Source organism: Thermomyces dupontii, assembly GCF_041956625.1.
Source record: "Thermomyces dupontii strain NRRL 2155 unplaced genomic scaffold VTN31scaffold_2, whole genome shotgun sequence".
NCBI classification, from domain to species: domain Eukaryota; kingdom Fungi; phylum Ascomycota; class Eurotiomycetes; order Eurotiales; family Trichocomaceae; genus Thermomyces; species Thermomyces dupontii.
Genome location: NW_027192308.1, coordinates 1,172,868 through 1,199,572, shown reverse-complemented (window position 1 = coordinate 1,199,572; position 26,705 = coordinate 1,172,868). Strand labels below are relative to the sequence as shown.

Below are 26,705 nucleotides of genomic sequence, written 5' to 3'. Positions count from 1 at the left end.
TGTGAGCCATTGTCGAGTCCATGGCGAAGCAAGAAGTTTCCAGCAAAGCGACCAAGAAACGAAAAAATGCCGGCGCGGAAGACGCCGCAGCCAACTCCAAACGGCGGGCCGTTGCAAGCACTGCAGCCGAAGCCGAGCAAGCTAAGATCGAAGAGCTTGAAAATCAGATTGCCGAGTCGCGAAAGCATTACAACAACATCGCTACTCTCTTGTCGATGCTGAATGTCGGAAATGGCTCGAAGAAACCGAATCTCCCCGTTGCCGTCGCCCTGTGCCGGGTATTTTCCCGCTTGATTGCGGGCGGTTATCTCAAAGTGCCGAAGGGGGCAACTGAGCAGGAGGAGATTGTGGTGGCATGGTTGAAGGAGAGACTGCAGGAATATCAGAAGGCGCTTTTGCAGATCATTCGCCATGCGGATTCATCCTCGCAGGTTCGTCGCCGGCGCGGGATTGCAGAAACAAAATGAAGATGATGATGCTGATGTTCTTCTTAGATCACTGCGTTCACGCTGTGCATGCGACTGAACAATGTGCGCGCCAAGAATATCCCAGGATCGGAGACGCAGGCCTGGACGACCGGGTTCTTCGCGAATGTGTTTGAAGCGCTAATCGAGGCAGACGGTGGGGACGCGTTACGGGACGAATTCATGAAGAAATATGTCCTAGCGCATGAAGACATACGATATTACACGTTTGTTCAGATTGCGTAAGTGCTCTCTATAGAATTGCATCATGCTGAATTTATGCTGACAATCGCAGCACCTATGCGGCTTCCGAACGGGATATCCAGGTCTTGGAGCGATTGATCTCGATACTTTCCCAATGCGATTCGGTGCCAGCACAAGATCACCAGTTTGGCAACTTCTTTACAACGCCGGAACGCAAGGAAAATGGGAAGAAGAACCCGCTGTTCTCCGTCAACGCTCACAAGAAGCGTGCTCAAGATGCATGGCTGGCGGTCCTGCGAAACAGCCTGTCCGAATCTCAGAGGAAAGCATTACTACGGCTTATATCGCCTGTTATTGCACGGTGGTTCCAGCGTCCAGAGCTGCTGATGGACTTCCTCACGGACTCGTACAATGTCGGAGGCTCGACGTCCCTGCTCGCCCTGTCCGGGTTGTTCTACCTGATCCAGGAAAAGAACCTGGACTACCCGCAGTTTTACACCAAGCTTTACTCCCTCCTGGATGCAGACCTGCTGCACTCCAAACACCGCTCGCGGTTTTTCAGACTGATGGACACCTTCCTCGGTTCCTCCCACCTGCCGGTGACCTTGGTTGCCAGCTTCATCAAACGACTCGCCCGCTTGGCTCTCAACGCACCTCCAACTGCCATCGTCACAATCGTTCCGTTCATCTACAACTTGCTTAAGAACCATCCAACCTGCACATTCATGCTGCATCGTGAAATCCGCGACGAGGCCTGGAAGGCGGACATCGAAGCCGACGGGTTCGAGGATCCTTTTGACCCCGACGAGCCTGATCCCACTCAGACAGATGCCATCGAGAGCTGTCTGTGGGAGATTGAGACGTTGCAGTCGCACTACCATCCCAACGTCGCGGCAATTGCGAGAATCATCTCGGAGCAGTTCACTAAACCGTCATATAACCTTGAGGACTTCCTCGATTACACGTACCAGGGAATGACCATGACGGAGCTCGGGGCGGAAGAGAAACCGAGCTTTAAGAAGCCGCCTGTCGTCGAATTCTTCATCCCCAAGCGGATTTTCACGGGTCGGCTGTTGGACGAAGATGGTGGCGTGGACACGGCGCCGGGTAGTATGCTCCGAGAGTTGTGGGACTTCTCATAACTGTAAAATAATTACACGAATCTTCCCCCCCAAGAAAAGCAAATACAGAGGCACTGTCAAACCGGAATGATAAGAATTATACAGACTCCGAAGTTAATGATAGCTCCAACATTTGGTCATCAGATTCACCTGTCTCATCATCCTCCGATTGGTGGTCAGGCGCTTCATCCTCCACCCATTGGAACTCAGTCCATGGAAATGCGACGCCGACAACTACTCGTACGCCACGAATGGAATCGCCATCTGGATCATACATCTCAGCCTCCGTTACCTCGCACCCCGGATAGAGAAACTCCATCAGGGAACGAAGGTTAAACGGACGAGTTGGTGGAGGACGGTTTGGAAGATAATCGCACGACTCGTCCAAGGCGAAAACAAGACGAACGATTGTTCGGAACGAGAACCAATCGACGGGGACTTTACCGCCCACGGCAGCTTCCAAGGTACTTCTCAACTGGGAGAGGATGCGCTGTGCCCGGACACGGCGATACAGGACCTGAAACTTAAACATGGAGTCGATGGAGTGGAGACACTCCGTGACTTGATCGGTCGACTGGGCCGCGAGCAGGAGGATGTCCGCCTTTCGGGTCAGATCGGTCATCTTTGCGGCCGTCTGCTTGAACACGATGTCAATGCGGCGGATGAAATCGTTGAGCAGCTCTGAATATTCGGTGGGATATGCGATCCAGTCTGGCAGACACCAGCTGTAGTGCGCGGAGCCAACCATGGATGCCGTCATACGGCTGACCTCGAGGGCGGCGATGATTGTTCGATACGTCGCCATTCGATTGAGTGCGAGCTGCACGGCGACTTGCAGCTCTGGGTCACGGTCATGACAAAGAAGATAAATCTTGACAGATGGTCAATGATCCGATGTTGATATGAGTCATGGGATAAGCATTACCGCCTGCTGGGTGGCTGCTTCTTCTGCATCTTGGTTATTCATGGGGTAGCGAATCATCGAGTTATGAATGATGCTGGATACTGTAATGAAGCATTGGAGTGAATGAATGAGTAGTACGGGTGTTCTTAAGCTGATTCTATTGATCAATGGGCTGTTTTATGCCAAGAGAGTCCCTCCAGGGGGATTGATGAGACCATTGAAGATGCCCATTGATGTGTCCAAACAGGAAGGAGCGCAATCTCCCAAGCATCACGACGCCTTTGACGGTCTTCTCTCATACTATCGAGTATCGCCAGTGCAAGTTGCAAGTGTTCGTCTCAGACGGTGAGAGCGACTGTTGGCGTTTGGTCAGTGTCTGAGTAAAGGAGAAAAAGTTGCTGTTCATTCTTTCGAATGGAAGGTACTACATTCCAGCATATCTCAACACCTGAGAAAACTGGAAACAGAAGTTTCTGAAGATATGGTACGGAGTAAAGAGCTTGCCTAAATCAATCCAGTAATGAGTTGTGGTCTTGCCAGTCCCTTGCAGGCATGTCCATTGGAATGCTGCAAAGGTTGCGTTTGCTGTGTGTTGCGAAACCATGGGGTACATGGGATGTTGCTCGTGAGCCCTAATCCATTCATTCAGTGCTTCAATCACCTTTCAAGTCTATTGAGCATCAAGGCGCTACTCCGTCTGTATTACACTCTCATCAGCCCGAACAATTGGACTGATTGCATACTAGAAAAGTAGGACAAATCGAAAGATTGACAAAGAATCGGCGACCGGTTGGTAAAGGCGCGTGGATGCAATCAGATTTTCTCCCAACATGGTACTCCGTAGTTTACCCTTGTCAGCGGCTCCTGGAATGTAGCATTCGCCCGGGTTGTACCCTCAGCATCGTCGAGATCCCGAGAACTTGACAGCAGGAGGTGGCCCCATAGGACATTGCTGATTCCCGGTGAAGCCAATCGCCCTGTTCTTTCGTTTGTTCGCTTAGAATTGCTTCGTAGTTCTCGCATGCCGCGACCATATTGACCGGACGAACGAGCCGAAGAATTCCCTTACGTAAATGACGATCTTAGAATTATGAGTGGGCTCCTCGCCGAGGGACTGATCCAGCCGCTGTATGAAATACATAAAAAAGAACCTCGTGTCAGGGGAGGCGCTGGGCTTAAGAAGGGCTACCTTGATATTCGAAACAACAATTTCAGAATTCGTCCTTTCGATCATTTCCAACAGCCCCTGGCAGGATGCATCTAGTCAGGTCCATGGTGGTTATCGCCACGCTGGCGCTCGCGGCTCTCGCGCAGAATATCGCTTTCACTTCCTGGCCAGTTAGTCTCGAGGTTGGCGAGCCGGCAACCGTCACATGGGCCGGCGGCAATGGCGAAGTGAGTCAGCGCTACCCTGGTTCACGCTTCAACCCGTCTAACGAGCTGCAGCCCGTCACTATCATCCTTCGGCAAGGAGACCCCTCCAATCTGCGAGACGTCAAGGTCCTGACAGAAGCTGCCACTGGGGGAGAGTTCACCTGGATCCCTGATGCCGACCTTGCAAACGATGCAAATTACGTCTTTCAGATAACCCAGGGTGATCAAGTCAACTACTCTGGAAAAATCCCCTTGACCGGTGGCAACGACAACCCAAGTCTGCATGTCTTCAAAGAACAGGAATCCGGAATCGAGGCTGCGTCTGCGTCAAGTCTACCCTCTTCCACGGAAGTCTCCGATTCCCCCACGAGGCTTCCGGCTGCCTCGACAAGTTGGTTGATTTCCTCTGCTGCGGCATCCTCAGCGTCCCTGTCCGCAACCACCACAGCATTCGACACCCTGAATTCCCCGTTCACGGGCCGGGCGCCATCGTCCACCTTCGCATCGGCCACGGAAGCGATCCAGACAGACACTGCGCAGCATGCTGAAGCTCCTCTGGCATTGGGCATGGGAGTTGCTGCCTTACTCGCTTTACTTTGAGAGCCATCTTCAGAGGGTCATTTTCGTCATTTCATCCGACGTCTGACGTTGACAACCGAAGCATCTTCGAATGGAAAAGTATTGTTGCACCTCTTTCTTTCATTCTTGTAAAATGACTTGAGAAAACGAGATTGATCAAACCGGGGCGCATGGTGACCATCAGTCTCGATAGGATCACATTGACGATGTTCATTGGGGGCGTTTTTCATGCATGGTGTACGGAGTAAGTACTAGTACTGTACAGCTGCGTCTGGTGAACATGCAACCTGAAACAAAACAAATACCATGAGTACAGAGAAGGACTCAGGTCAGCATTCAATCGTAATAAGGATGCATGATTTCTATGGACGAGAACTCAGTACTTACAATTGATCGATTCAGTCTGGCTCAATTCGCTGCGAGTCTGTCGACTTGATCAACCCAAGTCGATCCTTGTGGCCTAAAAATGGCCAGAGCCCTCATTGGCTGGAGGTTTGAGAATCTAACCTTAATCAGCCTAGGCCAGCCGCTACTAAGCTGATTGGTCAAAGGTTGACTTTTGAGCCCAATATTCCAAGGCTTCAACGACGAGTGTCGACCAACTCCAGGTTGACCCTTCAGACCCTCTCTTCGACGGCTTCTTTGTGCCTGAGATCGACGATTGCCCAGTTTCTCGGGCTGGATATCAACGGCTCCTCGCATGTGGTTGTCGCGATGAAGCAGTGCCGCTATTTCCTCACCAGCCGTGTTTACTATTGATCTGCGCATGCATGGGTCACAGCCCAGTTCCTGATCCATATCCGGATCCTTTGAGTATTCCCCGGCTTGCTTTGACTGATGAGAGTCAGGACCCTACGAAGGACATCTCCTGCTGAAGGACTCGGTGTGCGAGTGTTGGCATTTGATACAAATGGTGGTAGGTGACTTTCTTGACTAGTATCATGCGACCCTTCATGGAGATGGAGCCTCCTCCGCGATGGCTCCCTCCATCACCATGGCGATACACTCCTGAATCCCCTGTTCGAGTTACTCCTGTGTGCAGAAATAGTATCTGTCACTACTGCACTTCATGGTTGTGCAAGGTCTTGCAGTGACGGGGGGTCAAGATGAAGTTCTCGGACCATCAAATTGATTCGCCTGCGCCCCTTTCATCGAGCGAGAGAAACGTTTCCTGACACAGAAATATCTCGCTGATGCTCATTTGTTGCTCCAGATATTCCTCGACTTCATCTGCCACGTATCGAAACTCGGTTAGAGATGCAACAGGCGAACGGCCTGCTCGAATCTCCCGCCCCACCGCTCGATCGCCGCATTACCTCGAATCCGTTGCCGTCTACTGCTGGTCAGTCTTTTTCTTTTCACTTGGTGCCCTCGGCGAGTCGCACTGATGGCGTCTGTAGATCGACCCAGGGAGCCATCCCAATCCGTGCCGCGCACGGAGACTTCGGAGTGGTCGTCTGCGGTTGGACATGCTGCCGCGACGGGGAAGTCGGGCCGCGTCATTCATAATCTACAAGAGGAGATCGCGCGGTTGACAAGAGAACTTAGCGTTTATCGTTCGCGAGCCGAGGAAGTGCAGCACCACAATGAAACACTGAAGGAGCAGATTGCCAATATTGGCGAACGATTGCGAAACTCGGAGCAATCGAACGAAACTAATCTCAACTCCATTGCGCGCAAGGATCGCAAGATCGAAGATCTCAAGGCCGAGATCCAGCAGGAACGTGCGCGACGACAAAAAGCGGAGGCGGAGATGGCCAAGGTCAATCAATTAATGTCGGAAAAGCAAGAATCTTTCCATCGCAGATGTGCTGAGCTACAAGAAATTACAAACCATGCCACTGCGCAGTACGACGCGCTGGCCAAAGCGACACAGAGGGAGAAGAATGACTTGCAGCGAAAGTTCAAGCACCTCCGGGACGAACTTAATTCTTTGCGTGAGCAGGCCGCAAAGAAAGACCTGGAGCAGGAGCGCCTCGATGCTCTGATCGATCGTCAGAACAAGGAACTGGAGGCTGAACGCAACCGCATTGTGGGAATCTTCAACGCCTATCAGACCTACAAAAACCATCGAGATCAGGAGCTCCGAGACCTCATCGAGCGCGGCCATCAGAATGAAGTGAGCATCGACGCCAGCCTGGCCTCCCTGAAAGAAGCGGAAGACAAGATGAAATGGGTGATGAATGTCAAGAAAAACATCCCCTGGGCCGAATAGCGAGAAACCGACCCACCGCCCTGGGGTGCCCATCTTGCTCACCACAGGTGCCTGGTTTGTGCACACACGCCTTTCGGCATGGCTGGGAGCTGTCTCTGACCCGGTACATAGCAATATTCATACGATATCTCATTGTTCATAGTTCTCTCTTGCATTGTGAGACGACTGGTATTTTTGTGGATGACTTTTTTTTGTTGATTATTCCGGCATGAGTGATGAGATTCACCTGGCGAATAGACCATCTATTGAGGGCGTTTTGCGTGTTTGATCGCGGCTGGTTTCTTTCGGTTCTGTTTGCCTGACATAGATTCATTATATAATCCATGACTTCAATTCAGGTCATACCGTCGTCCACTGCATATCTCTCCTCTTGCTGTACTATTCCGCCGGTGATGTGATTAACTGCATCCTGGGTCAACATTGAGGGGGCGATGATTGCTCTTTCCTGACTGGGACATTTGGGCTGCCCTCCGCTCCTTCCTGATTTTCCTGGGGATCATCCTTGTGCACTCTTTCCCTCTCTGGCTCCTTCCATTTTCATCGGCGTAAATCGCTCCTTCCCTCAAGGCTCAAAGCAGCTCTTTCTTTTTTTTCCCAACTTCGACGCGAAGCTCATCTTCAACATCGTCTCTGTTGAACCTCGACTTCAGGACTACATCGGTCTTTCCGTCCCCTGACGGCTCCTGGAAAGGCGTCCAGTCGGAAATTCCAGCTAGCCACTACCATGGCGTCCTTGGAGCGTCGTATCCTCGCTTCAACGTGGGCATTCGAGCCCGAAGCGGTGAGTATTCTTGCTTCCTTGGGTTCGAAACTTGCTACTGATGCACCATGTAGGCTGAAGAGTTGTGTGGCCTGTTTCGGTTTGTGCATTTTGAGTCTGACTGGAAGCGGCTGTTTGTCCTGATTATGCCCTTTTAGTGACCTAGATGGCATGAATGAGCTCAGTTGTTCGTACAACAGCAAAAACCACGTGAGTATCGCATCGCCCGATGCTGCAGTCCAAGCGTATCTCATCTGACGCAGTAAATCAATTGTAGACGTTCATCATCGAAGGTCAACACTTGACCGAAAACATTGCGAAACTCGTGCAATGCATGTCCGACTACATCCAAGAGCAAAGCGTCAAGGATCTCTTCGAGGTTGGTTTTTGCTGATCTCTGTCCAACATATGCTCACCGAGGATCAGATCCCCCGCGTCTACAGGCTCCAAATGAGTGATATTGCTCTCGAGTTGGAGAAGGACCTGGAGGCGACATGCCCTGCGAGCGCTTCGCTTGAGGGCACTTTGTTGGAATTGATTTCTGATGAAGAAGACGAAGTCCAGGTCCCTATGATAGAGACATGGAGCTCCTTGCACGGTGGCTCCGGTGTATACGGCCTGGATTTCAGGCACCTGCTCGGAGAGATTGGCTCATTGACGGGCACCGAGATTACCCTCATCGACGGTGGAAAGAAAGTTCAGATAGCTGCAAAGAACATGGCCGATCTCGAAGAGGCTCGTGCTCGACTCCAAACGGTCGATGATGCAATGGTGCGTGCCTTTTCCAACCAATCTTCAAGTACAATTCTTCTAATGCGCGCATAGATCCTGAAATCACGGCCACATACCGCGCATTTGCTCCATGCATCTGACATGAAATGCGTATGCTTGAGCAGCTATCGCTCGCGCCTGGATCCCCCCAAAAGACGCCTGCTGGGAAATGGCCGCCCCTCAGAGCTCCCGACGGCCATGAAGATGTTCGCCACCATGCCGCTGCAGGATACGAACAGCACAAATCGGGTGACGCACGGGCAGACCAAAAACCAGTCTTCTTCCAATCGCGTCCCAGTGTCGGGAATCTGGCCCGGTTACAGACCAATCGAGATCGGGGACGGGACTTCATATATGAAGCCCCATCCTGCCGCTCCCAGCAAGCAGGCATTATCGTCTTCTGTTGCGAGTGTTGATGCACCTGAAACTAACGAGCTTGCTATCACGAAAGCGCAGGCAATCGCGCTGGAACACCCTCTTCTCGCGCCGGAGGTTGCGAACAGGGTAAGCAACTGGGTATCTCAGAGCCATATGCCCCCCGATATAAATGCCGATTCCGCCATTCCCGACTGTCTCCGAGTCGAGAAACCGCGGCCCAAGCCCAAAACTCAGCCCCAACAGAAGAAGGCGAGGGGGATCAAGAAACGTGTTCCAGCCATCCGGCGGCCGTCTACGGCAGTAGAATCTGGCACGACTGACAGCTCCTCCATTATGACATGTGAAACCCCCTCGGAGAATCCTTCGTCTGCGAGGTACTCTTCCGAGTCAACTACTCTCGTGGACCTCAGTTTTCCTGATGAAACGAATTCTGCGACGCCTCCTCAGACCGGGCTGTCGTTCGATCAGGAGCCACTCATTCCAGATGCTGCAGTCTCAGCAAACGAGTTCGCCCTTGACAATCTCAGAAGAGCTTTGGCTGAGTTGGTCATTGAGGATGGATTGGATCCCACGCGAGAAGTAGATTCCGCTTCCAAGAGGTTTTCCACCATGTCTCAGAAATCCCCACGCACTCCGGTTCAAGGGGATGCTGTAGAAGCGTCGTCGATAACAGCGAGTTCTGGACCTGTCAAACGTACAACTGGTCTTCGGCAGCTCACGTTGGAAGATGTGTGGAAAATTTCTCCCAGGCCCCAAAAGTACATTCAACATCGCGATGTGGAGAAAGCCAGGTCGTGCCAACCCGACAATCTGACAGATCAACCTTCCCAGAGCCTGAGGCAAGAGACACAGGTCAGCTCAACGGCTTCTGATGTCAGTCACGACAAGATTTCCCATGTGGAGGAAATGCCGTCTCCGATTTCATCATCTATTATGTCACCGGATCGAAAACCGCCTGCAGAATCAATCACACATTCGGCCTTGCCATCCAAGTGCGTATGTGTGGAGCGAACGGATGCTGTTCTGAAACATGGACATGGAACCTCTGCTAGCCCGCATACTCAAACGCCACTGGCTGAAGGCACAACAATCCCATTGCCAACGAATTCACAGTCGAAAATGATTGAAAAGGGATTTGGATCCGCATCTTCGAAGCCACGACAGATCTTGCAACCTGTCCCGAAAAAGGTCGTCATCCTCAATGGTAAGAAACAGTCAGAAACAACCACCGCGGCTGCCCCCTCTGCGGTGGTTAAACATCGTAAACCTGACAGGTTGGTTCAGCCGGCCATTCAACCCAAAGAACGCTATCAGATTGAAGCACTAGCTATTTACAATGCCCTAAAGAGCACACTGGACTCCGCCCAGGGTTTCCCAGGATTTGTCAGTTTGGAGTTCCAAATCGGGCAAATCTTGGTTCCATCAGTGCCTAGACAGATCTATCAAGAGCCCTTGTCCATGGAGCAATGGAACGGCATCTTCAACCCGATCAATCGTACGCCGACTCCCAGTGCGAAATTTTTTCCGGGATTAACGGCCCATGCCAGTGAGATCGAATCCCTGCTGCAGATTACAGCGGAAGATGACCCCGACGGGTCACGCCTCTTCGAAAATCAAATTGACTACGGTGTTATTTTCGAGTATCATTGCAGGAGTTCAGACGGGAGATCATTTGTGATTGTGATTGATGAAGCCGGGAACGTAAGTGTCAGGGAGGTCGACTGTGTGCTTGGGGCGGTGCATGTGCATATCCCAGAACATGTCTGGGATGTGCGCGCGGCAGTCAGGGGTATCCGCGAGCGCCGTCGTGGTGACAACAGGGAGTTAGATACGGCCGTTGACCAACTTGTCCAGAGCATTTGGGTGCAGCCCCACAGCAGTCGGGTGAGGATCTTCTGTCGAGTACCCGCCAGCCTTCGTGTCGAAAAGGTCTTGATGCGTCGATGGACTAGACATGATGCTTGCCTTGACCGCAGAATTGCACACTCGGGCGACGAGGTGGCCGGAATATTACTCAAGATCACCGAAGTCCAGGACCTCCTGATTGGCACGCATCCCACGAATCCGCACATCTTGCGGGCGCGAAACGGTGAGTCTCAGGAAATGGTACGTCAAGGCCGCATCTGGTTTGAAGCTGCGATTGTGAGTCCTGCTATCGATACCGTTCTTGAGACCAACCGTTCGCTGGAGCTGGGGGAGAGAACAACGGTTTGGGCGAGTGAAGACATTCTTGGTGACGAGTATCATCTTGCCGGCTCCAGCGGCGGCCAAAATCCCATTGCATCGGCCATTGGAGAATCTGGAATCGGCCAGATGTACCGCGTTGCCACCGCCATTGCCCGAAGAATCGACCACATTGGGGATGTAGTGGACGAAGATGACGACGGCAAGACCATGGGCAGCATTAGCAGTTACTCACAGAACGGGTGGTCGTCTATGTCAGCCGGCGAGCCGCAAACCGCTTTGGCCCTGACGAGACACAGAGCTGGTGATGTGATGAGCGTGAGTGGCCAGGGACCGACGACAGGGCCTGACTACTGGTAGTGACAGTGATATAAGTAGATAGAGAGGATGGTTCTATTTTCAAGTCTCTGTCCTTGCTGAAATTTTCATCTTTGTCATTGATGGAATTCCGTGCAACAAGCCAAACTACAAAAAGCATACCCAAAGACAAATCAAACCTCCTCTATCATCTATTGAACTCCACGCAACTAGTCGTCATCCTCCTCCTTTGGGTCCTCGACGTTTCTCAACCACGCGGCCCTGGCATCCACCGCGGCTTTCCTTACGTCGCGCCTTGGATCGTCTAGGACGAGCGCCAGTGTCCGCAGAACCTGCTTTTTCACCTGCAACAAGGGAGCGACGGACGAGGAAGCGGTGGTTGTCGTCGTCGTAGAGCCCGTTGGCCTGGCAAGAGCCGCCGCAAGAGCAGAATCCAAATCCGGCGGTGCGGAAGCCGACGTAGAGGAAGAGAGGGCGAGAAGCTGCAGGCAACGGAGCGCGGCTTCACGGACTTTGGCGTGGGTGAGGACGGTTTTCACCATTTTCGGCCTGGGGCGGGCATTATTATCGGGGGCCCGGGTGATGGATGATGAGGAAGATGACGAAGCGATGCGGAGAAGCCGCCGGACAAGGTCCGGAACATGCCTGCTTTGATCGATGGCGCGGACGCCGTTGGTGCGGATGATGGCGGCGAGGGTGTCCAGCGTTGCGGTCTTGACGGCGGGGATAGCGGCTGCGGAGGGGTCGTCGCTGTCGTCGTCGTCGGCGGCGGCAATGTTGTCGGCCTTTTGGTCGAGGTCGAGACTTCGAAGGAGGAGCGGCAGAAGGGTTAGAAGGTCCGGGGTGATGATATCCGGCGGGAGGAAAGGGAGGATGCCTGCGAGAGCGGCTAGGTGGGCTGGTATGACGTGTGATGATGTTGTTTGTGTTGGGCTGGTGTCGCGGATCTTGGCCGCGATGAGCGGGACGATGGAAGTAAAAACTCGCTGCTTGGCAAGCAGGCGGATGTTTGCCCCGTTGGCGGTCGAGAGGACCTCGTCCGGGGCGAGGAGGATGCGGAAGCCGCGCGCGGCGGTCTGCGCGGTCTGCTTGTCCGGGGACGAGAGAAGGGAGACGAGGCTGGAGAGGATGGTCGGCGTGGATGGGGCCAAGCGCAGGACGAGGGCCTTGCCGAGCCAGAAGAGGGTCTTGATCGTCTGCGGCGGTAGGACAGCGACGTTCGCAGGAGGCGACGGGGAAGAAGAAGGAGGAGGAGGAGGAGGAAGAAGGGAGGCGAAGATCTCGGTGACAAGGGGCAGGCTGGCGTTCGGGAGGAATTTGTTGGCGAGCACGGCGATGTGTCGGAGAATGGCCAGATGAATGGCGGCGTCACCGCCGATTTCGGAAGTGCTTATGGAGAGTTGGACCAGGTCGTCCAGGAGAGGGAGCATGTCCGGGTTGGTGTAAGGGAGGTGTGACGTGATGTCCTTGGGCAGGCCAGCGAGGAGGTACGTCGAGAGGATCATGGTGCGGCACCGATCAAGAGTTCGCGTCTGCGCGAATGGCACCGGTTTGAACGACTTGGAAGGGGTGGTGAACAGGGTGTAGACATTCTCAGCCACGTTCACCTGCTTTTCCCGAGATATCGACCGAACGATCAAAGTGCAGAGTCGGCCGATAGTGTCGAGGACCGTCACGTCGCGAAGGATCGTCAGTGACGGGTCCGACTCTGCGGCTGCGGCGGCCGCTGCCTTCCGGCACAGCCCGACCACGATCCGGTCGTAGTAGGCTTCGAAATCCGCCGTCTGCGCTCGGTCGGCTGCTCGCTTGCCCATGGCATAGACAATGGTCAAAAGAATGGCGCGGGGATACGTCGGATCTGTCGTTCCAGCCTGGAGGAGGAAATCGAACTTGCCGAGCAGACGGCGGACCAGCGTCTCGAAGATGTCCTTTTCGACGCTGATCTGCGCAAGGGTCTCGAGGGTTGGGACGTATTTTCGTGTATCTTCCCCGTCGGCCGTGTCTGGAAGCGTGGCCATGAAGGCCGGCAACGTGATCTCCATGATCACTCGTGGCTTGTGTCTCGAGATCTCTGCAAGAGCAGCAATTGCGTCCTTTCTCAATTGGCCAGAGCCAACGGGGGCTTCTTGCAGAAGGATCTCATCCAGATATTGCACGAATAGGCCGATTTCATTATCCTTGAAGAAATGCCGGAGCGTCGATAGCCGCAAGAGTCCCTGAAGAGCCGTCTGTCGGAAGGACACCTCTTCTTTTGATGTTCCCATTAGGGCCTGGCTCAAGACCTCGGTGAGTCGGTCTTGATATGTTGCCAGAGGATTCTGAACTGCTGGTGCAGGGCTTCGGTCTGCCCATTTACCGTACAGCTCGATGGACGAATCGAACAGCGAGATGAAGGCCTCCAGGAAAGCTCTCTGCTTTGCTATTGAGTCTGCGTCTTGGTAAAGCGAGAACAGCGGCGCGACAGTCGATTTGACGATCAGTGTAAACGACGATATCGATGCGGAGGACACTGAGCGCAGAATTTGGCGAGAAGGCTTGGCCTGCTTTTGCTGCGGCTCGCGCAATTGCTCGTTGCAGTCTCTGATGATCGGTTTTAGGTACTGTGCAAGGGGGAGGTTTGGGGAGACTTCGGTGATTCGATCCGATAGCCGCTCCGCGATAGCTTGCAGAACTTGCAGAGACAAATCCGACAGAAAGTCCTCTTGCGCGTTGAGGATCTCGAACTTGAGTGCATTCCAGATCTTGTTCGAATATCTCGACACCGTGTTCGGATGGTAGGATGTCACGCATGCCAATAGTGCATGGAGGACATCTCGCTGCAGAAGTCAACAGCCGGCTCTCGAACGCATAACATAGGAGGCCTATACCTTCACGTTTGTAGACGTCGAGTCCAGCTTGTCCAGTAGTGCCGGGAATGCATATGGGGCAAACAGGGAATTGGAGCTGATGCAGGTCTGCAGCCGGTCTTTGAGGTCCTGTGCGGTGATTCCGTAGGGGTCATTGGGTGGCGGGCGAAACGTGATGGGGAAATAGTTGAACACGGAGTCGAACAGCAACTGTCAAGGTTTCAGCGTGGCCATTCCGAGTAGTAAACGCATTGGGTAGAGACAACCTACCTCAGCGTGGTTTGAGATATCCCACTCGACCATGATGACACGAAGGATCGAAAACACAATCATCAGGTTCCGAGGATCCTTTTCGCCCGTCATCAGATCGACAACCCCAACCAGAGATTCGTCGCCGAGTTCGTGCAGCGCTGGGCGCGCGTTAGAATTGGCACTGGTACACTCTCGCATATCAGGCAACACACCAGATCTATGATTCGCCATCAATTCGTTAAGTAGTCGGTAGACTTGAAACCGCTGCGACTGCGGACGAGACTGCAATACCTCGTGATGCTCGAAGATCCTGATTACCCCATTAGGTTTCACCCTTCCCAACCAAGCGAGAGGAGAGTCCACCTACGCGCGCGCAATGTCCTTTGCCATCTCCGAGTGAAACCGCTCCAGCCCCTGCAGCGTATCCAGACCAGCAATCGCCCCTCCATCCTCAATGCGATCACAAAAGAACGTCGTCAGGACCTGAATCTGCTGGCGCGAAAGGAACCTGGGCGGTAGGGCCTTGATGACGGCGGTGAGATAGGAAACCGCTTTCCCACGCAGAATCGCATCTTCTTCGTTGATGTACTCGCCCAATGACTGCACCACATCGATTAGGGTTGTCTGCTTGTTCTCCAGCTCTGCGATATATCGAATGGTCAGAAAACGTGCCAAACGGAAGCGGGATGTCAGGTCTCCCTTTCACACACACACACACCCTTGGCAGTGCTCTCGGCAATCCGGAAAGCTTCTTCCTTGTCCTGGTCAGCGACCAGCATAAAGGTCTGCAAGGCCGACATCTTGCTGACCTGGTTATGCCGGGATTGGAGGGCGACGAGGGGCATTGATATCAATGACATTTTCAGCCAGCATGCCGATGCCGGTGGGTTTATCGATAAGAGGCACGTGACTTTATCTCTCTCCGCTTCCACTTGCGTCATTGATCCCTTCTTCTGCAGGTTCCCGAACATGGAATCTGATAAACAGCCCTCCAAGAGACCATTTAACGAGACCAAAAAAATGATGAAGAATTTCCGAAAAGCATACCTTGTTCTATTTATTATCACGCTGTCTGCGTGTCTTCTGTGGTTACTATCCATCGCCGCCAACACTGCAGCCATCTTCCTATCCATCCGGGACACAACCCACACGTTGAACGCACTGCTACAATCGTACCCCCACCTTAAATCCTATCTGAACTGGCATGATCCCGCAATTACAGAGGGGACAATCAACACCGACAACGCCAAAATCATCACCTCCGACAACCCAACCATGCGGAACAGTGACGACCCCTCCTCCAACCTCTTCGTGTCTGACATCCTCGCCAAAACCCGGCAGGTCAGCATCTTCGCCTCCGTTGTGCGCGACTTTGCGTCCATCGCGGACCGTCTGAGCGATCAGCAGCGGAACACGACCGTGCTGGCGCCGCTGAATTTGGCTGTGCAGGCCCTTCCGCAGAAGCCGTGGGAGGATCCCGCGGATTATGCGCGCTATGGAGCTGAGCAAGCGTATCAGGGATCCGATGGGAAGGAGCGTGCGAGGCGCAATCTACAGCGGTTTGTCGAGGCGCATTTGGTGCCGGTGAATCCGTGGGATGAGGGGTTGGAGATCGAGACCGTGGGCGGAGGGAAAGTGAGCTGGTCTAGGGAGGGAGAGAAGATCGTGGTATGCTCATCATTCTTTGATTTCAAAGTCACTGCATGCTGATACTGTGCAGATCAAGCCTGGGAATATCGAAGTGGACAGTCAAGCGTTACAGGTGTCGAACGGGGAAGTGTGGATTTTGAAGGGGGTTCTCAGTTATTGATTGTTCAATCATTTGTACGGCGTTGAGGCGTTTGGATTGATAGGCCAGGTCTATTGAGAATTGCAAATGGCAGGTAATCATAATACATTCATTTGGGCAGGACTGTTGTTACGAACGGGTTTTTTTTTTTTTTTCATCATGCACCCAAGTTATGCAGCACCCTCTCCTCAATCCCATCAAGGATGCACGAGTGCTCCATGACCTCCAGATTCTCGGCCTCGCTCTGAAACAGCTTGTCAGGGTCCTGGCCCGGTTGGAACGGGTTGGAGCCCATTGCTGGGTTCACAGCAGCCATCTGCTGCGCCATTTGGTTGGCCGCTAAACCATGTAATTAGCAATTGCATTGCACTCCCCGATACGCAAGAAACATACCATTATCATGTCCCAGGATGAAGCCAAACACAGACTGGAGCCCAAACAAATTCAGAAAATACCACGACAGACTCGACACCCACCTGACGTCCAGGTCACGCGTCATGACCCCGGACTGCAGCATGGACTTGAACCGGATGGTGAGAGGGAAGGGCAATTTCACTATGCATCAATCAGCAAGCACTCCCCAACTATCGATGCAGAGGTAGACGCACAAATCACATAGCCAGAGAAGAACGCGTTGATCCAACTCATAATCAACGTCTGCGGAATCATCATCATCATATTCCCCTTGAGCATGCCCATCATGCCCTCCATCGCCGCGGGATCCGACATGGGGTTCGCCGGTGGCTGGCCGCGGGCCTCAGGGTTCTTCAGGAATGCACCGCTCTGGTACGCGCCGACGAGATACTCCTTTCGGGCCGTAAAACCTTCCGTGGTCAGCACGGCTGACGCATTTTTTCGCAGATTGACGCCGCGGATGAGGGACAGTCGTTCGCGGGACTCGGCAAGGGTGCTGGCGGGTTTGGGGGGGCTGTTCATGAGGACCGTTGCATAGTGTCGGAGGATGCCGGTCAGAATCTGTTCGGAAGTCAGTGTCCATTGTCGTGACGGTCAGAAATGGTTCCCCGTACCATGACGACGGTAATGGGCAGGACGATCCAGTAGCTGTAGACAGGAGTCAGCAGAAGCCGCGGGGAAAAATATTGTCAATTTAGGGGAGAAACTGACATGAGAGCAGGATCCCGAAGGATTGTCTGCTCCAGTCCCTGGACTGCCATGGTGGTGATTGGCGGAACTGGAGGGTGAAGCTGGAATGTTGGAGGAGAAGATGGCGACCGGAGTGGTGACTGATCGATTTAGTCGGAGCTTTCAGGATTTCCTGAAAGGGACAGCTAGCAAGAAAGCAACTCCACGTCGGCATACTCCGTACTGTATTACTACTTAATCTGCGCCACCTCACATATTCAATTCCATAATCGCAAAACTCTGACTTCAGAGCAGAATCGGTCGCTTCAAGGAGCGCGGCTCCTCGCTCGATATGGCGTCACAAACGGAGACTCAAAAAGTACCAGTGTACTCCCTCAATGGTACGCGTCCTTCAACGCAGTCTCGTCTCCAAGAAGAACAAGCTGACTCTTGCAGACCTCAAAAACACCACCGATGACGCCCTGACGCCCTACCTCTGCACCCTCCCTCAACCATATACCTTCAAGCGCGACAACACCCACAGCAATGTGCGCCTCGTGCTGGGCTTCACGGCCGTCGCCATCGCCGCAGTGACCTTCTACCTGGACCGGCAGCTCGGCTGGGAAGCGGTGCAAGCAACATGGGTGCGCGTTGCCGTGGTGGTCTACTTTACCCTGAACTCCATCCTGACCGTCTACATCTGGGCGGTGGAGGCTGGGGAAGTGTTTCGAGGGAGACGCAAGACAGGCGAAACAGTAAAGCCTAACCACCCCTGAACGATCCATGGGCCTTGTTTGCTGATCTTTGTGTGTAGATCTACATCTCCTCGTCCACTACTGGGAAACACTCGCCCTTGTATCGACTCAAGGTCCGCTACGTTTCTGCTTCGGGCAATGTCCTACAACAAAAGGAGATTGAAGCTCCGTTTACGTCGTGGTTCTCGGCAGATGGCATGTTTCATCCCGAGCCATTTCGCCGCTGGTTGGCGAGTGAGATTACGGTGCTTGGGGAGGCAGCGCGGGAGACAGAGCGGAAGACAGGCAATGTCTCGAGCCATGTTGGTATAGACGAGAAGGCGAGCCAGAAAAAGAGTCGACGATAGGCTGAGACTCTATGATCTGTCCGCAATGTGGAAGAATGTTTTAAAAAAAAAAGAAGACATAACTCGTGCATTTTGATCTCAGCTGTATCCAGCGGTCTAGGTATCAGTTCATCTGGGTCTGGTTATCATACAATTTCGTGTCCAAAAAAAAAAATCAATCATACTGTAGCTAAGCTTTAAAGGCTCAATTGCGTCAATTCCCATTTCCTTCCAAAGTCCCAGATTTCTCGACTGGCGCTGCCGGGCTCACGTCCAGCATCCGATTGTTCTGGATGAGTCTCTGTACATTTCATTGTCAGAAACTGAACGATAGATGAAACAGCTGAATTATGCCTACCAAAAGGTTCCGTAGAAGCACGCAAATAGTCACTTTTCCAATCGACGGGACATATATCGAAGCCTTTTCCTTGACATCGGGGCCAAAGTTCTGAAAGTCATGGAAGTTAAGGATCCGTATTATCCTTGATTTCGGAGGTTCTGACTCACCTTTTCACTCGAAAAGTTGATGCAGACCGCACCCTGCCGAAGCAGCGACGTATCAAACTTGAACGACTCGCCCGGTACGCCGGTAATGACCACATCACACAGCGGGGCGCAATCCTTGAGGGTCCAGCCCTCCAGATCCTCCACCTCATGGCGTCTCTTGCGCAGGCCCTCCCCGCGCGTAAATCTCTGCACCCCCGTAATATCCACACTGTAGACGCACGCGCCGTCGTTGGCCAACAGCGCCGCAAGCGGTCGACCAACCACCTCGGACCGATTCACCACGCAGATCGTATGTCCATGCAGCCGGTTCCCATACGGCAAGATCGTGTTGTAGATCTGCAGGTATTCCAGAATCTTGACGATTGCCAGCGGCGTGCACGGCAGGATCGACTTCTTCCGCTTCGTCTCCGGGTCCAGGTACCGGATGTTCTGGTACATGTTGAAAATGTACCGGTGGCTGAGGCCCTCGACGTCCTTGGTCACGTCCACGATCTGCTGCAGGTACTGGTCCTGCCGATTGTTGAAGATGGGGTAGTACACAATGATCCCGTCGACGTCATCGTCGGCGTTCGCGGCGAGGATCGCCTCCTCGATTTCTTCTTTGGACACTTCACGCAGGGTGTAGCGGAAACCACTGTTGCGATTGAATACCATGTGTCAGTTGATGCCGCACCAAATTGAGTCCGTGCCATTGTGAGGGAGGGGTGCTGACTTCTCATGACATGTCTTCTCCGTCCACTCCGCATACATGCGCGCTGCAGGGTCGTTGTTGGCAAGGAACCCGACGAGATGTGGCCCCTTGTCCAACGCTTTCAATCCCTCTCTAACTTCTGCCAACAAGCCATTGGCGATGTTCTTGGCGAGAACAACTTTGCAGGAGGGAGCAGGTGCGTGTTCACTGGAGTCTACCATGTCGTAAACGGTTCTGTCAACAGCAGGCCTTGAATTGAGCAAAGTTCACTCTGACTCATGAAGAGGGGTCTGTCATGATGTGATTTTTTTTATCAGTTGCCTTATCGATAAATTTGGCCAGTTGACACTTCCTGAAGCACAACGCCGTACAGCATTCCGTAATACTCGAAGAGTCAAAAGCACGAAATTACATGAATCACCTTCGCACAATCAAGTGAGAATAGAATAATAGTGCAGAACGGAATCTGGCAAACATACTGTAGGCTTCAGATTGACCGACCTGAAGCTCGAAGACAAAAGGACAATCTCGAACAAAGGAAACAATCGTCTGAATTGTACACGGCTACCTCAGTTCTATACATGTGCTACAAAACACAGTACATTATGGTGGCACATTTCTGTCAGTTAGACCTCTACGAGGAGAAGCTCTTGTTGAAGTTGCCAATGACATCACGGAGGCGGTCCTCCAACTCCTTGCTCAGCTGGCCCTCCATCTCGATCGTCGACAGAATGTCCGGGTGGTTGGACTTGAGGTGCGCCAGGAAGTCAGCCTCCCACGCGCCGATCTTGTTGACCGGGAGGGTATCCAGGAAACCATTGACGCCAGCGAAGATCAGCGGGACCATCTCGCTGACGGCCATGGGAGAGTACTGCTTCTGCTTGAGCAGCTCGGTCAGACGCTCACCACGGGCAAGAGTCTGCTTGGTGGACGCATCCAGGTCGGAACCGAACTGGGCAAAGGCAGCCACCTCTCGGTACTGAGCCAAGAAGAGCTTCAGCGAGCCGGCGACTTGCTTCATGGCCTTGACCTGCGCCGAGGAGCCGACACGGGACACAGACAGACCGACGTTGATGGCAGGGCGGACACCCTTGTAGAACAGTTCGGTCTCCAGGAAAATTTGGCCGTCAGTGATGGAAATGACGTTGGTGGGAATGTAGGCCGACACGTCACCACCCTGGGTCTCAATGACCGGCAGAGCAGTCAGAGAGCCACCGCCATGGTTATCATTGAGCTTGGCAGCACGCTCGAGCAAGCGGGAGTGGAGGTAGAAAACGCTAAACGCCATTAGAATCCATCTTCGGAAGATGGAAAAGATGCACTTACTCTCCCGGGTAAGCCTCACGGCCCGGAGGACGACGCAACAGCAGCGACATCTGACGGTAGGCAACGGCCTGCTTGGACAGGTCGTCGTAGACAATCACGGCATGGCGGCCGTTGTCACGGAACCACTCGCCCATGGCGCAGCCAGAGAAGGGAGCAATGTACTGCAGCGGAGCAGCCTCCGACGCAGTAGCGGCAACGACGATGGAGTACTTGAGAGCATCGTTCTCCTCCAGGGTCTTCACCAGCTGAGCGACGGTGGACCGTTTCTGACCAACGGCAACGTAGACGCAGTACAGCTTCTTGGACTCATCGTTGGTGTTGTTGATACGCTTCTGGTTCAGGATGGTGTCCAGAGCGACCGCGGTCTTGCCGGTCTGACGGTCACCAATGATCAGCTCACGCTGACCACGGCCAATGGGAACCATGGAGTCGACGGCCTTGAGACCCGTCTGCATGGGCTCCTTGACGGAGCGGCGGGGCAGGATGCCCGGAGCCTTCACCTGGGCACGGCGGCGCTCCTTGGCATTGATAGGGCCCTTGCCGTCGACGGGGTTACCCAGGGCATCGACGACACGGCCCAGCAGCTCAGGGCCAACGGGGACGTCGACCTGGCGCACAGTCAGCAACTGCAACACAGCAACCCCGACGGTTCGGCTCTTGACTTACAATTGCACCCGTCCGGCGGACGGTCTCGCCCTCCTTGACCAGACGATCCGAACCGAACAACACGACACCGACCTGGCCGGCCTCCAAGTTCATGCACATGCCCTTGGCACCAGAAGCGAACCTATAGCTTCGTTAATTGCAACAGTTCACGTTTTGGGGGAGCTACGCATCCACATACTCGACCAGCTCCTCGGCCTGGACATTGGTCATACCGTGGACACGGGCGATACCGTCACTATTCACCAATTGATCAGTCTCGATGTCCATGAGGATGTAATGATTCAATTGGAAGCCATTGGCGCCATTTTCGACGGTTCCATGGGGTTGCGGCGTCATACCCGACGGAAAGGACACGGCCAGTCTCGGCCAGACCAGCCTCCTCCTGCACGCCCCGAATTCGCTGCTCAAGAATGGAGGAAACCTCGGTAGGCGCAGCCTTAGCCTCCGCGGCATATGTGCGAACCTGCTTGGACGCAGCAGAGAAGGGAGCGGGAACAGCCGCGCGGGCCTGTTGACGCGGGAAAAATTTTGTCAGCGACACTATACGGCAACTACAGCGCGTGGTAGACACGAGAAGCCGGTCCAACGACCCGAGACGACCGACCAATGGCGGCATTCCGGGCCGCTTTGCGAGAGGGAGAGAGGGTTGGCGGTTGGTCTCAGGCCCGTAGACGTTTGGCCCGGGTTAGCAGGGGGATGATCTCACCGAAGCGAATCTGCCGGCCGCAGCAACGGCAGCCACGGAACGGCTGGACTGCCGCAGAGCGTTCCTGAACATTGTGAAAGCTGTCCAGAGAGGAGATTGGGGATGGAATCTCTGAGGAAGAGATGCAATTGGGAGGAGGAAGGGTGGGTTGGAGTGAGAGATTGTGGATGAGAGGAAAGCTCAATCTCAGAAGGAGGTTGGCCAATTTGGCGCTAAGCCTGATTTTGCCGAAGATTCCCAATTTGTTCCGATTCCGCATGCCACGCATTTGTTGAGTTGGTTGGCCGATCGCTCTTTCCCTGTCGGGATTCCCTGGCCATTGCTCTTTCCTACAATCTACACCAGTATTACTGCTCAAATGGAGCCATTGAAGGAATCTACTTGTTTCCCTACCTCTTAGTAATGAGTGCTCACCTCCCTGCTTGTAGAGACTCATCGTGGTATTGTGTGTGTGTGCTGCGGCCAAGTGGCCTCTCGCTCGGTTCCGTGTGCCGCCGGGCGCCAAGACTACCGATTACATAATCCATTAGGCCAAACGTTCCATTTCCAGAGCAACGTGCCCGGCATCAAGGCATCAATGTCGGACACCTCGCCGTCCTTCCGAAAGACCGAGACTGATCCAGCATTCCAGATTTCCAGGTCCATGTTTCAATTTGATGGTCTCCATTGAACGTCTGCTACGAGCATAGTACTGATAGGTACAGGGTGGGACGATGACATGGCGTTTTGTTGCTGTCCACGCATTCTCCGATGGTCGAGGAAATGGAGGATCGTAGTTTTACTGCTGCTTCGCTTTGAATTGCGCAATATTCTTCTGCACCTGCGCCTCCACGCGACGCCGTAGCTCCGGCCGATATCCAACATGAAAAAGATATTCCAGTGTGACAAAAAGAGGCGCGAGGAACAGCGCCTGGAAGAGATTGTCCAGAAGCGCGGGTGCGCGCTTCTCAAACTTGCCGTGGCCGATGAACTGGGCAATCCATGAAACCACATGGATTCCGAGTGCCCAGTAGAAAATGGTCATGCCGTATTCATCTTTCAAGTAGTTCGCGTACGCCGCCGATCCGATGAGCAGAGGAGCCAGGAGCAGTCCAACAACCGGCTCGAGGAGCATGTAGCCGAAGGCATATACCAGAGAGGCGATGGACCCGGGATTGGGGGGGAAGTAGTCGAACCGCAGAACATCAGGCAGATTGAAGAGTGGGGGAAGGAAGGTTGCCTGCGGAATAGTTAGTTCGACTCGCGCGTTGCTCGAGGAGAGCGTTCACCATTTGGAAGCTGGTCACCAGGATGATCGGCACAAACAGCATATGAATGCCGACATTGACCTGGAATCGGTTAGCCGGCTGAGTAGCCATGTCGAAGCCCATTGACTACGGCGTACCGGGTCATGGTGGTAGCTGCCATACTGCGTGGTCGATTGTCAGTGACATGTCGTGTGATCGCGGTTCAAGGGATTTCTCAACAACGTACGAAAACCAGCTGTTTTTCCAAGTTCAAAGCCATCTTGTACCAGATGCCTACCGAATATCCGGAGAACTACGAGTACGGATCAAGCAGTGGAGTGGCAGAGAAATGCGAGGACATGGCAGGTATAAATCGGGTCATCCGAGCATGAGAACATGCAGAGGTCACCATCCATATGAAAACGTTCAATTAGTTAGCCGCAGTTAGCGTGCCCGAGCCAGGTCAATCTCCAAAAAAAATCATGATTGGGCCAAGGCTGGTACCCCGCCTCTACTCTATACCTACATTCTACAATCTACATACAATAATGCTTCTCTCCGTCTCAACTTGGATGCTTTGATGGCCAAGTTTCTGTTGTATTCAGGGCTCGGAATGTCATTTGAAGAACTTCTTTCATGGAATTCAAGTCACCGGGGTACTCGCGGAGTCGAGCCTGAGCTACTAGTATGTATCCCGGCCATGGTAGGAATGAATGTATTGCGGCAAATTGAAAGCCCTAAATGAGCTCTCAACCTTGCATGAATTCATCAAACTTTTCGTTCTCCAACTCAGACATGGCCATCATGATATCGTGCAGTTCGGGGAACTTGGAGAATGACATCGGCCTGCGTTTTCCAAGCGCTTTTCCCAAGCATATAAGTGGTAGCCTGAATTCTCAGGCAACAAAAATGGAAGCGGGGTCCTGGTGCGGCGGCAGAAAATGTCGTGCTGCGGGATGGCAGCGAGTGAGTCACGCGAAGCTGTGAGAGTCCTGGCTGTGGTTTCAACCGATCATTGACAAAATTGCAGAGTGTCGACCATGGCGAAACCGGAGCCAGTGCTGCCCATACCGGGCAAACGCAATATCCTCATCACCAGTGCCCTGCCCTACGTGAACAATGTCCCGCATCTAGGAAATATCATCGGGAGTGTTCTGCCAGCAGATGTGTTCGCGCGCTTTTGCCGGGCAAGAGGCCTGCGGACGTTATTTATCTGTGGCTCGGTTGGTTATTCCCCCAAAGATCGTAAGGGCGAGGCTGACACAGGTGCCGTCAGGATGAGTATGGAACCGCGACGGAAACCAAAGCGCTGGAGGAAGGACTGACCCCGGAGGAGCTGTGCGCCAAATACCATGCGATCCACAAAGGCATCTACGACTGGTTTCGAATTGAGTTCGACATCTTTGGACGCACGCCGACTCCACAGCAAACCGAGATCGTGCAGCATATCTTCAAGCAGCTCTGGGAGAATGGATACATTGAGGAGCAGGAATCCATGCAGCCATTCTGCCCGACCGAGTCCCATAACGCCTTTCTGGCCGATCGCTTCGTAGAAGGAGAGTGCAGTATCTGCCATGACCCTGGAGCGCGTGGGGACCAATGCGACAAATGCGGGAACCTGCTCGATCCGTTCGAGCCCGAGTCGAAAGAAACTCACGAAAAGGAGGAAGACGTGGTGACCAAGGCGACTGGCTGGCTTATCAATCCTCGTTGCAAGCTCGACGGTGCGACCCCAGAGCGCCGCAAGACAAAACATCTCTATCTGCGCTTGGATGCTCTGCGGAACCAGATTGTGTCATGGTTCGAAAAAGCGAGCAAAGAAGGCGGGTGGAGTTCAAACTGCATCGCCATCACGCAGTCCTGGATTGACAAGGGACTGAAGCCTCGTGCCATCACCCGAGATCTGCGCTGGGGCGTCCCCATTCCGTCCGACGTGCCGGGCTTGAACGCAGAAGACTACGCCAAGAAGGTATTTTATGTATGGTTCGATGCCTGCATTGGGTACGTGTCCATCACCAAAAACTACACCGACGGAGATGACCTCGCCGGGAAAAAGTGGGAGCAATGGTGGAAGAACCCCGAGAATGTATCCTTGTACCAATTCATGGGCAAGGATAATGTGCCCTTCCACACGATCATCTTCCCTGGCTCCAAGCTGGGAACCAAAGACAATTGGACCAAGGTGCACAAACTTTCTGCCGCCGACTATTTGAACTACGAAGGGGGCAAGTTCAGCAAGTCGAAGGGGGTGGGCGTGTTTGGCAACAATGCCAAGGACACCGGCATCGGCCCCGACATTTGGCGATACTATCTGTTGTCGAGACGGCCCGAGTCAAATGACTCGGAATTCAAGTGGGACGAGTTCATTGACGCAAACAACAATAGTCTCCTTAAGAACGTGGGCAATCTCGTCCAGCGGGTGGTCAAGTTCTGCAACGCGAAGATGAACGGGGAGGTCCCGGATTACACAAAGTACTCTGACGCCGTCTTTGAAGAGCACAAGAAGCAGAGCAATGCCTTCCTGACATCGTATATCGGCCATCTCGAGGATACTAAGCTGCGAGCCGGACTGGCGGACGCTCTGCACGTGTCGGCTCTTGGCAACAAGCTCCTTCAAGACAACAAGTTGGACAACCGGCTTTTCAACGAGGAGCCGGACCGCTGCGCTGCGGTTATTGGTGTGGCCCTTAACCATCTGCATCTTCTGGCGAGCCTGTTGTCACCATACATGCCCGGCACGGCCGAGTCCATTTTCGAGCAGCTGGGTGTCAAGCCCGAACCGTACATTCCCGACACGTGGGAATTCAACCTCCTCAAGCCGGGCCACAAGATTGGAGAGCCCAAGTTGCTGTTCACGCCCATTCCCGCGTCGAAGTTGGAAGAATGGCGCGACCTGTACGGTGGGGAGGAGCTGCGCAAGATCAAGCAAGCCGAGGCGGAGAAGGCCGCCGCAAAGAAGGCCGCCAAGGCGAGGGAAAAGGAGAAGAAGAAGCAGAAGAAGCAGGCGGCGGCTGCGACGGCGGCGGCGTCTGAGGGCAACCCGGAACAGGGCGCCAAGTCCTTGGAAATCCGCGTCAAGGATGCCGAGTGAACATTCATTGACGTCCGCTAGCTTCTCCTTTGCAATGTTTTTTTGTGTCTAGACTTGTAGATTCAGGCTTGATGATTGATATTAGGGGCATGTTTGAATGACCGGGAAGGTGTCTGTCGGAGGCTTTGATTTACACCGTACGAAATAGTATGCAGCGGCGCATAGACAT

General features: G+C 53.5%; 13 protein-coding genes across 13 annotated transcripts; 7 read left to right on the top strand and 6 right to left on the bottom strand.

Moving 5' to 3' along the window:
• Positions 1-20: 20 nt before the first annotated feature.
• Positions 21-1,810, top strand: VTN31DRAFT_2801 (uncharacterized protein; the record flags this gene model as incomplete). The annotated part of the gene is made up of 3 exons (XM_069403010.1): positions 21-431; positions 495-706; positions 760-1,810. The coding sequence occupies 3 exons, from the start codon at positions 21-23 to the stop codon at positions 1,808-1,810; spliced, it is 1,674 nt and encodes a 557-aa protein (XP_069262234.1).
• Positions 1,811-1,886: 76 nt separating this feature from the next.
• On the bottom strand, positions 1,887-2,771 carry VTN31DRAFT_2800 (uncharacterized protein; the record flags this gene model as incomplete). Its single annotated transcript, XM_069403009.1, has 2 exons — positions 1,887-2,660; positions 2,715-2,771. 2 exons carry the CDS (start codon positions 2,769-2,771, stop codon positions 1,887-1,889), a joined length of 831 nt encoding a protein of 276 aa, XP_069262233.1.
• Positions 2,772-3,947: 1,176 nt separating this feature from the next.
• On the top strand, positions 3,948-4,667 carry VTN31DRAFT_2799 (uncharacterized protein; the record flags this gene model as incomplete). The annotated part of the gene is made up of 1 exon (XM_069403006.1): positions 3,948-4,667. The coding sequence occupies one exon, from the start codon at positions 3,948-3,950 to the stop codon at positions 4,665-4,667; it is 720 nt and encodes a 239-aa protein (XP_069262232.1).
• An 816-nt stretch (positions 4,668-5,483) lies between these two features.
• Positions 5,484-6,861, top strand: VTN31DRAFT_2798 (uncharacterized protein; the record flags this gene model as incomplete). Its single annotated transcript, XM_069403005.1, has 3 exons — positions 5,484-5,562; positions 5,860-5,988; positions 6,047-6,861. The coding sequence occupies 3 exons, from the start codon at positions 5,484-5,486 to the stop codon at positions 6,859-6,861; spliced, it is 1,023 nt and encodes a 340-aa protein (XP_069262231.1).
• Positions 6,862-7,585: 724 nt separating this feature from the next.
• VTN31DRAFT_2797 (uncharacterized protein) lies at positions 7,586-11,314 on the top strand (the record flags this gene model as incomplete). Its single annotated transcript, XM_069403004.1, has 6 exons — positions 7,586-7,642; positions 7,696-7,721; positions 7,780-7,831; positions 7,899-8,000; positions 8,048-8,392; positions 8,447-11,314. 6 exons carry the CDS (start codon positions 7,586-7,588, stop codon positions 11,312-11,314), a joined length of 3,450 nt encoding a protein of 1,149 aa, XP_069262230.1.
• Positions 11,315-11,481: 167 nt separating this feature from the next.
• Positions 11,482-15,170, bottom strand: VTN31DRAFT_2796 (uncharacterized protein; the record flags this gene model as incomplete). The annotated part of the gene is made up of 6 exons (XM_069403003.1): positions 11,482-14,088; positions 14,140-14,328; positions 14,389-14,528; positions 14,583-14,680; positions 14,738-15,011; positions 15,089-15,170. The coding sequence occupies 6 exons, from the start codon at positions 15,168-15,170 to the stop codon at positions 11,482-11,484; spliced, it is 3,390 nt and encodes a 1,129-aa protein (XP_069262229.1).
• A 220-nt stretch (positions 15,171-15,390) lies between these two features.
• Positions 15,391-16,180, top strand: VTN31DRAFT_2795 (uncharacterized protein; the record flags this gene model as incomplete). The annotated part of the gene is made up of 2 exons (XM_069403002.1): positions 15,391-16,038; positions 16,091-16,180. The coding sequence occupies 2 exons, from the start codon at positions 15,391-15,393 to the stop codon at positions 16,178-16,180; spliced, it is 738 nt and encodes a 245-aa protein (XP_069262228.1).
• A 136-nt stretch (positions 16,181-16,316) lies between these two features.
• On the bottom strand, positions 16,317-17,334 carry VTN31DRAFT_2794 (uncharacterized protein; the record flags this gene model as incomplete). The annotated part of the gene is made up of 5 exons (XM_069403001.1): positions 16,317-16,498; positions 16,553-16,714; positions 16,768-17,134; positions 17,188-17,221; positions 17,285-17,334. 5 exons carry the CDS (start codon positions 17,332-17,334, stop codon positions 16,317-16,319), a joined length of 795 nt encoding a protein of 264 aa, XP_069262227.1.
• A 260-nt stretch (positions 17,335-17,594) lies between these two features.
• Positions 17,595-18,344, top strand: VTN31DRAFT_2793 (uncharacterized protein; the record flags this gene model as incomplete). The annotated part of the gene is made up of 3 exons (XM_069403000.1): positions 17,595-17,643; positions 17,699-17,997; positions 18,057-18,344. The coding sequence occupies 3 exons, from the start codon at positions 17,595-17,597 to the stop codon at positions 18,342-18,344; spliced, it is 636 nt and encodes a 211-aa protein (XP_069262226.1).
• A 193-nt stretch (positions 18,345-18,537) lies between these two features.
• VTN31DRAFT_2792 (uncharacterized protein) lies at positions 18,538-19,742 on the bottom strand (the record flags this gene model as incomplete). The annotated part of the gene is made up of 4 exons (XM_069402999.1): positions 18,538-18,624; positions 18,682-18,771; positions 18,831-19,464; positions 19,543-19,742. The coding sequence occupies 4 exons, from the start codon at positions 19,740-19,742 to the stop codon at positions 18,538-18,540; spliced, it is 1,011 nt and encodes a 336-aa protein (XP_069262225.1).
• Positions 19,743-20,155: 413 nt separating this feature from the next.
• On the bottom strand, positions 20,156-22,291 carry VTN31DRAFT_2791 (uncharacterized protein; the record flags this gene model as incomplete). Its single annotated transcript, XM_069402998.1, has 6 exons — positions 20,156-20,798; positions 20,848-21,455; positions 21,514-21,634; positions 21,692-21,748; positions 21,852-22,021; positions 22,220-22,291. The coding sequence occupies 6 exons, from the start codon at positions 22,289-22,291 to the stop codon at positions 20,156-20,158; spliced, it is 1,671 nt and encodes a 556-aa protein (XP_069262224.1).
• Positions 22,292-22,997: 706 nt separating this feature from the next.
• VTN31DRAFT_2790 (uncharacterized protein) lies at positions 22,998-23,725 on the bottom strand (the record flags this gene model as incomplete). The annotated part of the gene is made up of 4 exons (XM_069402997.1): positions 22,998-23,438; positions 23,488-23,547; positions 23,604-23,627; positions 23,693-23,725. 4 exons carry the CDS (start codon positions 23,723-23,725, stop codon positions 22,998-23,000), a joined length of 558 nt encoding a protein of 185 aa, XP_069262223.1.
• A 760-nt stretch (positions 23,726-24,485) lies between these two features.
• Positions 24,486-26,536, top strand: VTN31DRAFT_2789 (uncharacterized protein; the record flags this gene model as incomplete). Its single annotated transcript, XM_069402995.1, has 2 exons — positions 24,486-24,668; positions 24,722-26,536. The coding sequence occupies 2 exons, from the start codon at positions 24,486-24,488 to the stop codon at positions 26,534-26,536; spliced, it is 1,998 nt and encodes a 665-aa protein (XP_069262222.1).
• Between the last annotated feature and the right edge of the window lie 169 nt (positions 26,537-26,705).